The sequence below is a fragment of the Saccopteryx leptura genome, chromosome 1, assembly GCF_036850995.1.
Source record: "Saccopteryx leptura isolate mSacLep1 chromosome 1, mSacLep1_pri_phased_curated, whole genome shotgun sequence".
In the NCBI taxonomy this organism is placed as follows: Eukaryota; Metazoa; Chordata; class Mammalia; order Chiroptera; family Emballonuridae; genus Saccopteryx; species Saccopteryx leptura.
The window spans coordinates 12191194-12205553 of record NC_089503.1 but is presented as its reverse complement, the minus strand read 5'-3'; the positions used below and the strand labels follow the sequence as shown (position 1 = coordinate 12205553).

At 61.4% G+C, this 14360-nt stretch overlaps 1 protein-coding gene across 8 annotated transcripts in view; it reads left to right on the top strand.

Moving 5' to 3' along the window:
• DAGLA (diacylglycerol lipase alpha) overlaps positions 1–14360 on the top strand; it is a 73415-nt gene that overhangs the window by 33025 nt on the left and 26030 nt on the right. For 2 of the 8 annotated variants that reach the window (XM_066360774.1, XM_066360787.1), the window contains exons 2-3: positions 11857–11995; positions 12382–12593. In XM_066360774.1, the coding sequence (XP_066216871.1) occupies positions 11901–11995; positions 12382–12593 (307 nt within the window). In that variant the 5' untranslated portion in view covers positions 11857–11900. Of the gene's footprint in view, positions 1–10538; positions 10753–11514; positions 11592–11826; positions 11996–12381; positions 12594–14360 lie in introns of those variants that run through there. The other 6 variants (XM_066360768.1, XM_066360782.1, XM_066360796.1 and 3 more) reach the window with 5 other exon arrangements.

Genomic DNA, 14360 nt, shown 5'->3' with positions numbered 1-14360 from the left:
AGGACTAGGGCCCATTCTTAGTTTCAGGAAAATAAACAGTCTCCAAGGAAGAATTCAGAAATAAAACCTGGAACCCCTTCTGCCACTGGGAACCGGTCCCTGCCAGCCCTGCTAAGTGCGCCCTGTCGTAACCCCCCTGGACAGGGCACCGGGGTGGGGCGGGGGGCTCAGGTGGGAGCAGGGAAGGTCCTGCTGCGCTCCGGGCCCTCCTCCTCATTCCCGGTAGCCAGCCGCCTCCTGGAACAGTCCAGCAGGAAACTAAAGGCCCCAATTGATTCCTGGGGAGTTGGCTGGAGTCAGTGACAGGGCCGGTGGCAGATGGCAATTTCTACTTGTTGAAGACGAGTGGAAAATACTTAGTGTGAGAATCAAAGCTGGAGCTTCCAGGAGAAGGGATAAATGGAGCCGGATGAGGGCTCCCAGGGAGGGTCAAGGGGGCACAGCCGAGGGGAGTCTCGGCTCGGGCCTGGCTCTGCGCTCACTAGCTGGGTGACCTTGGGCGAGTTACCGAACTGCTCTGGGCTTCGGTTTCCTCCTCGGTAAGATGGGGATAAGAATAACTTGCCTCCTGGGGTTGTTAGAAAGATGAAATTAGAGAAGGCAGTGTTCCTGAACTGCCCGCCACAGTGCCTGGCATGTAGTAAATGTTACATAAGAAGTTTTAAAAAATAAGCAGGTGACAGAATAATGGTTGGAGCTATTTCCGTGCCCAGCCCGGGACGGCTGCGGGCACAGCCTCCAGTAGTTGGAGCTGCCCCTTTCCATCCTCTGCGCTGGACTTCGTGCCTGGTACCAGCTGGCCCTTTGGGAGGGCGGGGCTCCGGCCAGCAGGCACGTTGACGTGGAGAGAACACAGCTGGCCCGGGGCCTCACTGACTGGGTGATTTAACCTCTCAGAACCTCAGTTTCCCCATCTGTGACGTGGGCACAGCCATACGCCGCCCCCAATAGGGTTGTCGTGAGGGACGCAGGAGGCGACTCCCGGCCCTTCCAGGCCATCGGGGCCAGGGCTGTGGGGAAGGTGCTTGTGCACCTAGGGTGTCCGAGAGCCTAGGGTCAGAGGGGGACACGTGGCAGCGGCGTCCCCCTCCTGGCCTGGCCACGCCGGGCACCCTGCTGCCATCCCGGGGCCTGGGTGTGTGAGGACCCATCTTGAGCTGAGATCCGGCCCCGGGCCTGGGCAGGCTCGGCTCTGCCTTCTGCTCCGGCACAGCTGATGCGAGAAAAGCGACAGCTTTCGGCCCCTAACTTGGGCTGCGCACACCCGGGCACAGGCTGGTGAAGCATGTGGCCCCCGGCCCACGCACGCTCTCTCTCTGTCACCTCCCTCGCCGCCTTCTCCCTTCCTGTGCCTTTCAGAGCCCAGCCCCTGTGCGGGGCCGCGGACCTGGGGAGGGGAAGGGCCTTCGGGGAGGAAGGGACGCGTGGGCCTTGCCAGTGCGCGGGGGAACCAGGACGCGGACCGAAGGCAGAGAAACTTTCTCGAGTAGCTCGCAGAGGTGCTTGAGCTTCCCAGCTCTGCCTGGTCCTTGTCACAGGACCTCCGGGCAGACACGGAGCCTCTCTGAGCCTCGGTTTCTTCATCTGTAAAGCTGGGGTGCTCCCCCTCATGGCCTGATGGGGCTGGAATGAGAGGACACATCGAGTTTTAGCCCCGTGCGTGCTCCCAGCGCCACGGCCTGCTCCCCCCGGGACCCCCCGCCGAGCTCCCCTGGGCTCAGTTCTCCTCATCTGCAGAACGGGGCGACACCCGCACTCTCCCCCGTGCTGTGAGGACGGTGCTGAGGCCTCGCTCCACAAGAGGATGCTTGAAGCCAGCTCCTGGCACCAGAAACAGGCGTTTAGCTGCGTCCTGCTCAGAAGCAGCGCATAGTGGTTCAGACACAGGCTCTGGATGTAGGCTGTGTGACCTGGGGCAAGACACTGTACCCTGTCTATAAAATGTGGTGACAGCAGTAGCAACCTCCCAGAGTGGTTATGAGGATGAAGTGAGTTGTTTGTGAACGGCTTCGACACGGCCCAGTGCATGGTAGGCAACTGACCAGTGCCACGGGAGGCAAGACGACAGGGTCCCCAAACCACAGACGGACCCCTGGAACCGCCCCGCCGCGTTGGGAAGTGATTCCAGCTATGACAACGTGTTGATCACCTCCCTTGGAGGGAGGTTAGCCAGCCCTGCAGCTAAGACGTGGAAGAACAGGGATTTGACCCCCAACGAGGCCCACACTCTGGACACTGCTGAGGAGAGCAGGGACCATCTACTCATCTAGTTAGGTAAGAGGGGGCTGTTGGCGAGCCTGCCCAGAGACCACGGCCTCTAGGGCCACCGGTCACCCTGCAGGCTGCCCGGACCCAGCTGCACTGTTGTCAGTACCCCTCACCCCATCAGATGCCCCCCAAGACTCCAAGACTAGACAAGCTCCAGCACCCAACACAGAAACACATGGAATCAGATAGGCCAAGGGGCCTAGCAGGCAACAGCTACCTGTCCCTGTCACCTTCTTTAGAGCACTTTCCGATTTTAAAGCCCTTCCCGTGGAATTGCATTCATCGTGGGGATGGAGTCCTGGGCCCTCCCCTCGGGCACTGAGGGTCAGAACCCCCTGCAGAGCTTCAGAGCCCTTGCAGACCCCCCAGCCTCCCTTTGCACTTCGGCCACCAGGAAGTTGGGAGTCTGACAGTCGTTTCATGGGAAGCCACCGTGTGGGCCTTTATGTCTTGCATGTGTGCAATGGATTCCCCCAACCTTCTGTCTTAATTTTACTTCGTTCTTTTTTTTTTTTTGTATTTTTCCAAAGTTATATAGAAGCAGAGAGGCAGAGAGACAGACTCCCGCATGCATCCAACCGGAATCCACCCAGCATCCCCACTAGGGGGTGATGCTCTGTCCATCTGGGGCGTGCTCCATTGCAACTGGAGCCATTCTAGCGCCTGAGGTGGAGACATGGAGCCGTCTTCAGCACTGGGCCAACTTTGCTCCAGTGGAGCCTTGGCTGCAGGAGGGGAGGAGAGAGAGAAAGAGAGGAAGGAGAGGGGGAAGGGTGGAGAAGCAGATGGGTGCTTCTCCCGTATGTCCTGACTGGGAATCAAACCCAGGACTTCCACACGCCAGGCCAATGCTCTACCACTGAGCCAACCAGCCAGGGCTTAATTTTACTTAGTTCTTGTTTTGAGGTTTATTGGTTTTTAAGTTTGTACAGGCAGTCCCCACGTTATGATCGAGATGGATTCTGTAAGATTGTTCTTAAAAGTTGAATGTGCATGTAAGTGGGAACAGGTACAGTTATCTATTAAATGCAACTTAGATGTTTGCCTTAACATAGTATTTATTTTTACCTGTCTGAGCATATCAATGCTTAAACATTTCCAAGCCTACAAAGCCTACCTGGTCTGTAACCCCAGGACTGCCTGTACCCTACATTGTCCATTGTTTGTGGTTCCTACAAGGCACACACAGTCATTTGTCGTGAATACAAATAAATACTAATGTTTATTAACGCACAAGACCACAAGCCTCCCGTTAGTCTCACTTCTTCTTCTTCAGAAGCGGAAGGTGAGGACAGGAGGGGCGGTGACTCTCTGGCCTGGGGACACCGCTCTTGGTCCGGCCGTGGCTACATCTGGCCCAGTCACCAGCCTCGGTCCAGGGGGCCCAGGGAAGGTGGGCTCGGGTCTGAGGGGCTCGCCTCCTTCGGCAGCCGAGCTGCGGAGCGACGGGAGCCCTGCCTGCCCGGGGTGGAGAGAGCCGGCCGGGGGTGCCTGGGGAGCCAGCCCATCCCTGAGCCCACCCCTGAGCCTGGGGAGCCGTGCCCGTGCTGGCTGCCTTCCCGCAGACGGGTCTCCGGCAGGGAGCTCGCCAGGATTTTGCCGGCTTCCGACAGGGTTATGCATCTTCAAGAGCGTGATGGAGAGGATCTCAGCCCGGGCTCCCTGCGGTGACACTCAGTGAATGGCGTGCCTCTCGGGGAGTTCGAGGACCCTGGGGTGACACTCTGTGAATGGTGTGCCTCTCGGGGGGTTCGAGGGCCGTGGGGTGACACTCTGTGAATGGCGCGCCTCTCGGGGAGTTCGAGGGCCGTGGGGTGACACTCTGAATGGCGTGCCTCTCGGGGGGTTCGAGGGCCGTGGGGTGACACTCTGTGAATGGCGTGCCTCTCGGGGAGTTTGAGGGCCGTGGGGTGACACTCTGTGAGTGGCGTGCCTCTCGGGGAGTTCGAGGGCCGTGGGGTGACACTCTGTGAATGGCGTGCCTCTCGGGGAGTTCGGGGACCCTGGGGTGACACTCTGAATGGTGTGCCTCTCGGGGAGTTCGAGGACCCTAGAGTGACACTCTGTGAATGGCGTGCCTCTCGAGGAGTTCGGGGACCCTGGGGTGACACTCTGTGAATGGCGTGCCTCTCGGGGAGTTCGAGGGCCGTGGGGTGACACTCTGTGAATGGTGTGCCTCTCGGGGAGTTCGGGGCCCTGGGGTGACACTCTGAATGGTGTGCCTCTCGGGGAGTTCGAGGACCCTAGGGTGACACTCTGTGAATGGCGTGCCTCTCGGGGAGTTCGGGGACCCTGGGGTGACACTCTGTGAATGGCGTGCCTCTCGGGGAGTTCGAGGGCCCTGGGGTGACACTCTGTGAATGGCGTGCCTCTCGGGGAGTTCAGGGACCCTGGGGTGACACTATGTGAATGGCGCGCCTCTCGGGGAGTTTGGGGACCGTGGGGTGACACTCTGAATGGCGTGCCTCTCGGGGAGTTCGAGGACCCTGGGGTGACACTCTGTGAATGGCGTGCCTCTCGGGGAGTTCGGGGACCGTGGGGTGACACTCTGAATGGCGTGCCTCTCGGGGAGTTCGAGGACCCTGGGGTGACACTCTGTGAATGGCGCGCCTCTCGAGGAGTTCGGGGACCCTGGGGTGACACTCTGTGAATGGTGCGCCTCTCGGGGAGTTCGGGGACCCTGGGGTGACACTCTGTGAATGGCGTGCCTCTCGGGGAGTTCGGGGACCGTGGGGTGACACTCTGAATGGCGTGCCTCTCGGGGAGTTCGGGGACCCTGGGGTGACACTCTGTGAATGGCGTGCCTCTCGGGGAGTTCGGGGACCCTGGGGTGACACTCTGTGAATGGCGTGCCTCTCGGGGAGTTCGGGGACCCTGGGGTGACACTCTGTGAATGGCGTGCCTCTCGGGGAGTTCGGGGACCGTGGGGTGACACTCTGAATGGCGCGCCTCTCGGGGAGTTCGAGGGCCGTGGGGTGACACTCTGAATGGCGTGTCTCTCGGGGAGTTCCAGGGCCGTGGGGTGACACTCTGAATGGCGTGTCTCTCGGGGAGTTTGAGGACCGTGGGGTGACACTCTGTGAATGGCGTGCCTCTCGGGGAGTTCGAGGGCCCTGGGGTGACACTCTGAATGGCGTGCCTCTCGGGGAGTTCGAGGGCCGTGGGGCAGGAGGAGGAGGAGGGAGTGGGCCTTCGTGGGGGGCTCCAGGACAGTGTGTCAGTAGGAAGAGCCGAGAGCCTCAGGGCCTTGCTGAGCCTCAGTCTCCTCACCCGTAAAAGGGGGTGGCAGGACTGTTTCTGAGACCCCTCTTTGTTTTTGAAGACTTTATTCATTTTAGAGAGGAAAGAGAGAGAAGGGGAGAGGAACAGGAAGCATCGACTCACCTATGTACCTTGACCAGGCAAGTCCAGGGTTTCAAACCAGCGACTTCAGTGTTCCAGGTCGACGCTTTATCCGCTGCGCCACCACAGGTCAGGCTCTGAAGCCCCTTCTCACTGGCCTCCCTGCGTTAGATGTGGGCTCTGGATGGCGTTAGGTGTGGGCTCTGGATGGTGTTAGGTGTGGGCTCTGGATGGCGTTAGGTGTGGGCTCTGGATGGCGTTAGGTGTGGGCTCTGGATGGTGTTAGGTGTGGGCTCTGGATGGCGTTAGGTGTGGGCTCTGGATGGTGTTAGGTGTGGGCTCTGGATGGCGTTAGGTGTGGGCTCTGGATGGCCCTCCTGTCCGCTCAGCCCCCTGCTCCTCGGGAGGTCACGGGCCGGCGTCTCTGAGCCCAGTCTGTCCCTCTGCAGCGGTAACGATACTAAAAGAGCCCGCACCTGCTCAGCACTTACGGGGTGACCGGTGCAATCTTAGGCTTGTGATGCATTTCGCCCTCACGACAGTTCTGAGGCAGATCCTGTCTCTGCCCGGCGTGAGGAATGAGGACCCAAGGCATGAGGGGTTAAGTAGCTTGTCCGAGGTCACACAGACGGTCATCGTAGAGCCAGGACTTGGCACGGGCAGAGCGTGGAGGATGTGGAGCGAGACCGCTGCGTCGCCACGTCACTGCTGCGGGGACGGAAGGCGCTGCGTCCCGGATTGGGACACAGGCGAGATGCAGCCGGTGTCAGACTTGTCCCCGTGGCCTAGACCTGGCGGTCCTCCCTTGAGACTCACCCTCCAGAGCCCATCCCTGGGCCCAGAGGCCTGAGGCTGCCTCTGGGCAGGGGGGAAAGGCCACGAGCTGACGTGGAAGCTGGAAGTGGGACTGTTGGGGTCTCTCACAGGGCATCGTCCTGTCCCTGTGGGCACTGGGACCTCAGGCAAGCAAAGGGACCTTCGGCCTCCTCCAAGGCCAGACCCTGCACGGGGCCATCTGGAGTGCAGACCAGAGGCAGCCCACGCCCCCTCGCTCCCCTGGGGGCTCTCGGCACCCTTCAGCTGGGACCCTCTGCCCAGGGGCTCTTCTCTCTGAAAGCTGCTCCCAGGACCAAGCCCAAAGGGACCTTAGGGTCAGGGGACGAAGCCCAGCCTGGGTGCTGTAGCCAGCAGCCCCTACCCCCCCCCCCAGGGCTCACGGCGGGGGCGGGGCGGGGTGTTTCAGTCAGGACTCCACAGCGCTGACCCACCCCAGGTCTGGCCACAGTCCCCCGCCAGCAGTCTCAAGAGCTCTGTTAATATGACAGTCACCACGAGTGGAGGCCTGCGGCCTGCCAGGGTTGTGCAAACCCTCTGGTGACATCATCCCAGTCAGTCCTCCCTGCAGCCTTCCAAGGGGGTGGTGTCAGCCCTGTTTGGCAGGAGAAGCCATAGAAGCCCTCAGGCCGTGAGGACAGACTCGGGAGAGGAGATGGTTCTCCCTGAGGCCGGGGAGGCAATGGGTGGGGCATTCCCCCCAAAGCCAAGGCTGTGAGCTAAGAGGACTTTTATGACAGGAAGGGAGCACCCTCAGGGGGGCTTGGGGATGGGGATGCCTCTGGGGGAGCAGTGAGGGTTTGGGACCGTCTGTGAGGCTGCTCAGGAGGCCAGGGGCTGGCTTTGAGGTTGGATGTGCTCATACTCCAGGGGCAGGAGAGGGGGTGTGAAGATGAAGGACATGCCAGCCCCCCCCCCACTGTCATTTGAGCTGGGGCAGGGATGGGTAGCAAGGAGTCCAGGAGTTTACTGTAAGACAGTGTGCCCAGGGCTACAGGGGGGTGAGGGCCTCAGGATACATTAGGGGGCAGCCTGTTCAGCGTGAGGATGGGGTGGCTGGGGGCTATCAGGGAGGGTTTCAAAGAGGAGGTGACTTTTGGTGGATCTAAAAAGATGAGTAGGGCCCTGGCCGGTTGGCTCAGCGGTAGAGCGTTGGCCTGGTGTGCGGGGGACCTGGGTTCGATTCCCGGCCAGGGCACACAGGAGAAGCGCCCATTTGCTTCTCCACCCCTCCCCCTCTCCTTCCTCTCTGTCTCTCTCTTCCCCTCCCGCAGCCAAGGCTCCATTGGAGCAAAGATGGCCTGGGCGCTGGGGATGGCTCCTTGGCCTCTGTCCCAGGTGCTAGAGTGGCTCTGGTCGCGCAGCAGAGTGATGCCCCGGAGGGGCAGAGCATCGCCCCCTGGTGGGCAGAGCGTCGCCCCTGGTGGGCGTGCCAGGTGGATCCCGGTCAGGCGCATGCGGGAGTCTGTCTGACTGTCTCTCCCTGTTTCCAGCTTCAGAAAAAAAAAATAATAATAAAAAATAAAAAGATGAGTAGGGCTTTCCTGGTAGAGGAAGTGGGGTAAACAAAGCACAGAACCTTCCAAAGAAGTAAGTTCAGGGAGCAGCAGGCGTGGGGGCAGCAGGGAAGGAGGGTCTGGGCAGTGTGAGGAGGAGCTGGGACCTCTCCCCAGCCAGAAGGAACCGGTGGCTGAGGGCAGGATCTGCTGCAGTCTGTCCCCACAGGGTGGTATCTTTTCCTGCTCCAGGACTCAGAGCAGGCCACCTGCCCAATGTTGCAGAGCCTGCCTGCTGGTGACTGAGGCCCTTAGCCATTGCCTGGGACGCATGGACTTCACCCTGCAGACCACAGGGAGCCATGGAAGGTTTTTATTTATCTACTTATTTACTTTTAGGCGATAGGAGGGGAAACAGATAGACTTCTGCATGTGCCCTTACCAGGATCCACCCAGCAACCCCATCTGGAGCTGATGCTCGAGTACCGAGTTATTTTTAGTGCCTGAAGGTGACTTGCTGGGACCAACCGACCTATCCTCAGCACCTGGGGCCACGCTTGAGTCCATCAAGGCACTGGGTGCGGGAGGCGAAGACGGAGAGAAGGGGGAGAGAGGGAGAGAAGCAGGAGCAGATGGTTGCTTCTCCTGTGTGCCCTGACTGGGAATCAAACCTGGGACGTCCATACGTCTGCCCGACGCTCTGCCCACTGAGCTACGGGCCAGGGCGGAAGGTTTTTAAAGTAGGGGACAGCATGTGCATTTTTAAAAAAGACTCTTTGCAGTTTTAGGAAGAGGAACTCCCAGAATGAGGCCTGGGTCGCCCTCAGGAAAATTGGGCTCTGTGGGCAAGGGAAGAAGGTGGCTCCGAAGGGCCATTCAAGTCATCTTATCCATGTGGGGGGTTCCTCGCACCTCATTCCTACCTGCCTGGGCCAGGGGCTCGGCCAGGGGGGTGGGGAGCCTGGCAGTGCCCCTGGTCTCCCCCCACGGGAGGGGGCGCCCTGGGGTGCCACTGGGCTGGGGTTCGGTGGCGGGGAGGCTTTGTGCCCGTCCAGCATGGTTGTTGGAGGGCACTGATCCTGTGCCCCAGGGGAGGAGAGCCGGATGACTGGCAGCTCCCGACCAGGAAGCAGCCTCTGCCCTCCCCCTCCTGAGACATTTCCTCCAGATGAAATCACATCCCCAGCAGCGGAACAGGCCCCCATTGTGAGGAGCTGGGGTCTCAAGAGAAAGGAGAGAAAGGATGTCTTTCAGGCCCTTAAAAATAGCAGCCCTGAGATTTATGAATCCGCATGGAACGGCGCTGTCCCGTCCTCCCCCCGGCAGCAGCACAGGCCCTGTCACCCTCAGCCCAGAGCGGGCCCGGGTGCTGACCTGCTGGAGAGTCCACAGGCCCAGGCGGGGAGGGGGGCAGTCACACACTCTCCCTCTGCCTCCCCTCCCCTGCACTTTCCAGCCTGGCTAGGGCCTCTGCGGACAATTTCCTCTGTGGTCCTCAACAGAACTCTTAGCAGGTGGGAATAATCAACAGATGAGGAAACTGAGGCACAACTAGTAAGTCACACATTAGCAGGTGGTGGAACCTGGCTGGAAGTTTCCAGCACTGGGCCTAGGATTCTGCAGTAGGAGGCTGGCCCCAGCAGGGGCAGGAGTCCGTGTGATCTGGTGGGCACTGGCACTGACCTCAGCTGTGGGACTCAGGCTGGGGGCAGAGGCTGCCGCCGGCCACTTCACTCCAGTGCCTAACAGACCTTTAGCTGCCTCAGCAGGGCCAGGTGCCTGGCTGGCCCTCTTTCTCCCACCTGGAGGCAGGGAGGGCGGGGCCGTGTGCGCACGTGGGGCTGCGCGTGAGTTAGAGGGGGATGTGCGAGTGGTATGTGCGAGTTAAGGAGTGTCCGTCATTGTAGACTCCCCAGAGGTAAAGGGTAGGAGCAAGGGGCGACTGGGAAGGTTCCCCGGGGCATACCTGAGGACAAGATGTTCTGGGCTGCTGGCAGGGGCAGGGTCCTCACTGCCCCCCAGGGGCTGGGGCTCCTCTTCCTCCACCCAGGCCTGTCCTGATTGGAGCAGGAGGTGGAGCCACAGTGCTTGCTGGGACCGCACTGGCCCCATGCTGGCCCCGGACCTCTGTCATTCCTTCTGAATGAGGAGGCCCCTTGAGCCAGACCCCACACTCCACCCGCCCCTCCGGGAGCCATCTGGAGACCGGGAGGGGCTGTGGAGAACCCGTGGCTAAGCCTCAGCTGTCGGCAGCTCTGGCTTGCCCTGGCCCTGCTGCGGCTCACGGTGTCCCAGCCCCTCCCGTCCCATCCTTTCTGACCGAAGCTGGTGCTGTCAGACACTTGTCACAGACACAGCGCTCTAGCTCCAGCCCGCGGCAGCCCCAGACCACACCCGGCCGCCCCACCATGCGGCTCTGTGCTCTCCATCCTTCTCCCTGCTTCCCAGAACCCGTGCTCCGACTCCTCCTTGTCGAAAGTGGGATGATGTCACTTCCTGAGGGTGGGGGGAGGAGTAGGCACGACCCCGGCAGGCTAGCCCGCCAGCCCGCCTGCCAGGCCGCCAGCTCACCGGGAGAAGTCAGGCAGCAGCTAGATGAAGTGGCTGCTCCCGGGCGAGGGAGGTGGAGACGGGCTGGGCTGGACATGCCGGCCGGCCCCATGCCCCCTGGCCCACCCTGAGGGCTGTGCCCATTAGCTGGGGGAGACTTGCCCGCTTCCTTCCTGAGTGATGCTGGTCTCTGAGGATACTCGTTTTCTCTGGAGGCGTCACGGGGAGAGGACTTGCCACCTGCCCGTGGACCAGGTGCCATGTAAGCTTGCCGGCCTGGGCAGCTGTCCACCAGAGGGGCACCCAGCCTCCACAGCAGGGGTCACTCTGCACAGCTCAGCACGGGGCTATTCTGGATTCCCTCCCCGGGGTCCCTGGGCCAGCCCCCCTGTGGGAGCCCTCGGGCCTGCTCCACTACCCTGTTCTCCCAGCTCTCAGGAGCCGGGACCGGATTCCTGGGCACTCTTCCCTGATCTTCCCTTGGCGAATTTGAACTCTGTGGCTTTAGAGAGTTGAGAACAGGGTGGTAAAGACTGCTTGGCTCGGGGGAGGTCTGGGAGGTGTGGTTTCCAGGAGGGTGGGTCACCCAGCACCCTTCTAGCAGGGGACCTGGGGGTGCCTCGGGCATGCTCTGGGCCCTGGATCTCAGCCATGTCAATCATCTTCCCTTCCTAGAGGCATAGCTGAGGTTGGGAATTTTTTCTAGTGGGTGCAAAACCAAGTCATAGAGCGTGCTCCCAGGGTTCCAGAAAAGTGAGAAACTGAAGAACCCCATTCAACAGATATTCCCTGAGTCCCTGCCATGTGCTGGCACTCCCCCTCCATGCCCGCCGTGCCCTCTGTGCCCCTGCCCCGGGGCCCTTAGCCTCTGCCTGCCCTGCTCAGCTCATGCCAGGAGACAGGCTCTTGCTTGATCTGGGAAGCCCCACCCCACCCAAGGACAGTGTGCCCCGGGCTGAGTCTCCCTGAGAAGAGGCAGGAGCAGGGCTGAGGGAGCCCCCTGGCCCCACGGAGGGGAGGCAGACTGTGAGCCCAGGCCTTCAGTGGAGCTGAGCGGTCACTGTTGGATGAACCCTGCGCAGAGCTGATCCCGAGGGGCGAGTGCCAGTCTTAGGGCTGGAGAGACCTCAGGAGTAGGGTAAAGCCAGAATCTGGCTGCTTAAGTCCTTTATGTTGGCTCTGGCGGGTGGATACGGCAGAGGTGGGTCCTGCCCAAAGGTGGGTGAGCATTTCCGGTGGCCTGGAAGCCGCCGGGCTGTGGGAACTGGGCGAGATGCCTGCGCTCCCAGACACACCTAACCAGAGGGCGGCGGCCCTGGGCACCGTGGTGGCCCAGGCAGCCACAGGGTGCTCGGCTCTCTTTCAGGAGGTGAGCGCCAGGCCCGCTGAGCCTCTGCAGAGCCGCCAGCCATGCCCGGGATCGTGGTGTTCCGGCGGCGCTGGTCTGTGGGCAGCGATGACCTCGTCTTGCCGGCCATCTTCCTCTTCCTCCTGCACACCACCTGGTGAGTCCTGGGGCCGTGCCGCCAGCCTGGGTTTGAAGGAAAGGGCTAGAAGGAGGCTGTCCAGCCATCTGTCCTGATCCTGTCATGCTCCCAGCTCCCAAGTGGTATGCTTGAAACATACAGCCCCTGAGGCAGGACCCACGCGGAACCCAGGGACCCGCCCGGCCACCACCAGACCCGGGCCCAGCCCTGGGCAGAGCTGCCGCTGTCTCTCTCCCACGGCTGCCATCTGGGCTACTCGCTCTTGCTTCCCTGCCCCTGGCAGCCTGTGTCCGCAGAGGCACGCGATGCCAGGTGGACAGGGGTCTTGTAGCCGCCGCGTCCAGCAGGCGGGGCTGCGGGGGCGGGGCAGCCTGCCGGCCCCTCCCACGTGCGCGTCCTCGCAGGTTTGTGATCCTGTCCGTGGTGCTCTTCGGCCTGGTCTACAACCCGCACGAGGCCTGCTCGCTGAACCTGGTGGACCACGGTCGCGGCTACCTGGGCATCTTGCTCAGCTGCATGATCGCGGAGCTGGCCATCATCTGGCTGAGCATGCGCGGAGGCATCCTCTACACAGAGCCCCGAGAATCCATGCAGTACGTGCTCTACGTGCGCCTGGGTAAGGGCCGCCCGCCTCGGGTGGGGGCTGCTTCGGACCCCCTCACCTGCGCCCTCCCCCTGTGCCCCACCATTCAGCCAGTGCTCGTTGGGACATGCGATGGGGTCCAGCAGGCCGAGGGGCTTATGTTCTAGACTAGGACCGGGCAGGCCTCAGCCTGAGGCTCTGATCCAGCCTGCTCTCTGTTTCTGTGAATAAAGTTTTATTGGAGCCCAGCCACACACGTTCATTCACGGACTTGTCTCTGGCTGCTTTTGTGTGACAACAGCAGGCTGAGTCGCTGCGACAGAGGGTATAGCCCGCAGAGCCTGAAATAGTTACTCTCCGGCCTTTACAGAAGAAAGCTTGCCGACCCTGCCCTAGGCTGTCTCTCCAGCTGCTCTGGGAGCCTCTCCAAACAGCCCCTACCCTGGGGAAAGCCCTCGGCCTGGCCAGCCAGTTCCCAGGAGGGCCCGCTTGTGTCTGTTCTGGGCTTCTCCCGGTCGGATCCGTCGTCCCTAGTGAACATATCTGTGCTTCCACGAACTGTGCTGAGTCCTTTCCTCGCGTTCATTCTGGGGGAGCTATTATTATCTCATTTTACAGATGAGGGAGTCTGGGGCCCAGAGAGGTTAATCCTTTTCCTCAGAGTCATGCAGCTACTGTGGATGTGTCAGAGCTGAGATTTGAACCCAGGTTCTCTGGCTCCAAAGCCTGTGAAGCTGGGGCTTCCAGTGTTGCCCCAATTACGCCACCCCACCCCCATCTCAGCCCTGGGGTCAGTGCTCTGGCCGGAGCTCGGTGCCCTGAGCAGCCCCCACCCCATCTCAGCCCTGGGCTCAGTGCCCTGAGCAGCCCCCACCCCATCTCGGCCCTGGGCTCAGTGCCCTGAGCAGCCCCCCACCCCATCTCAGCCCTGGGCTCAGTGCTCTGGCCGGAGCACGGTGCCCTGAGCAGCCCCCCACCCATCTCAGCCCTGGGCTCAGTGCTCTGGCCGGAGCATGGTGTCCTGAGAAGCCCCCCACCCCATCTCAGCCCTGGGCTCGGTGCTCTGGCCGGAGCACGGTGCCCTGAGCAGCCCCCCACCCCATCTCAGCCCTAGGGTCAGTGCTCTGGCCAGAGTACGGTGCCCTGAGCAGCCCCTACCCCCATCTCAGCCCTGGGGTCAGTGCTCTGGCCGGAGCAGCCCCCCACCCCATCTCAGCCCTGGGGTCAGTGCTCTGGCCGGAGCACGGTGCCCTGAGCAGCCCCCCATCCCATCTCAGCCCTGGGCTCGGTGCCCTGAGCAGCCCCCACCCCATCTCAGCCCTGGGCTCGGTGATCTGGCCGGAGCACAGTGCCCTGAGCAGCCCCCCACCCCATCTCAGCCTGGGGTCAGTGCTCTGGCCGGAGCTCGGTGCCCTGAGCAGCTGGCTGCAGGGCCTCCTCCCTCCTTCTGCCTCAAGTGCTAGAGTCTTTTTCCTGGGGAAATAGCTTGTTTCCCTGAAATAAGTGCTCGCTCATCTAATTCTTACACAGTAACATACTGTAGATCTTGTCACTCATTTTACAGATGAGGAAACAGAGGCTCAGAGAGACTAGGTAACTTGCCTAAGATAGATCTGATTCCAAAGTTCACGGATGCAATTCCAAAATCCTGAAAGAACAAGGAAATATCTCTTCATTGTCCACCTTTCCAGTCACCTTCTCAGGGAATGTCAGGGCCTGAGGGCACAGTCCAACAGGACCCTGTTGGGGACAGCCACTCTCCCTGGGCCCTCTCTTCCACGAAGCCTGTGGGCGGCAGGG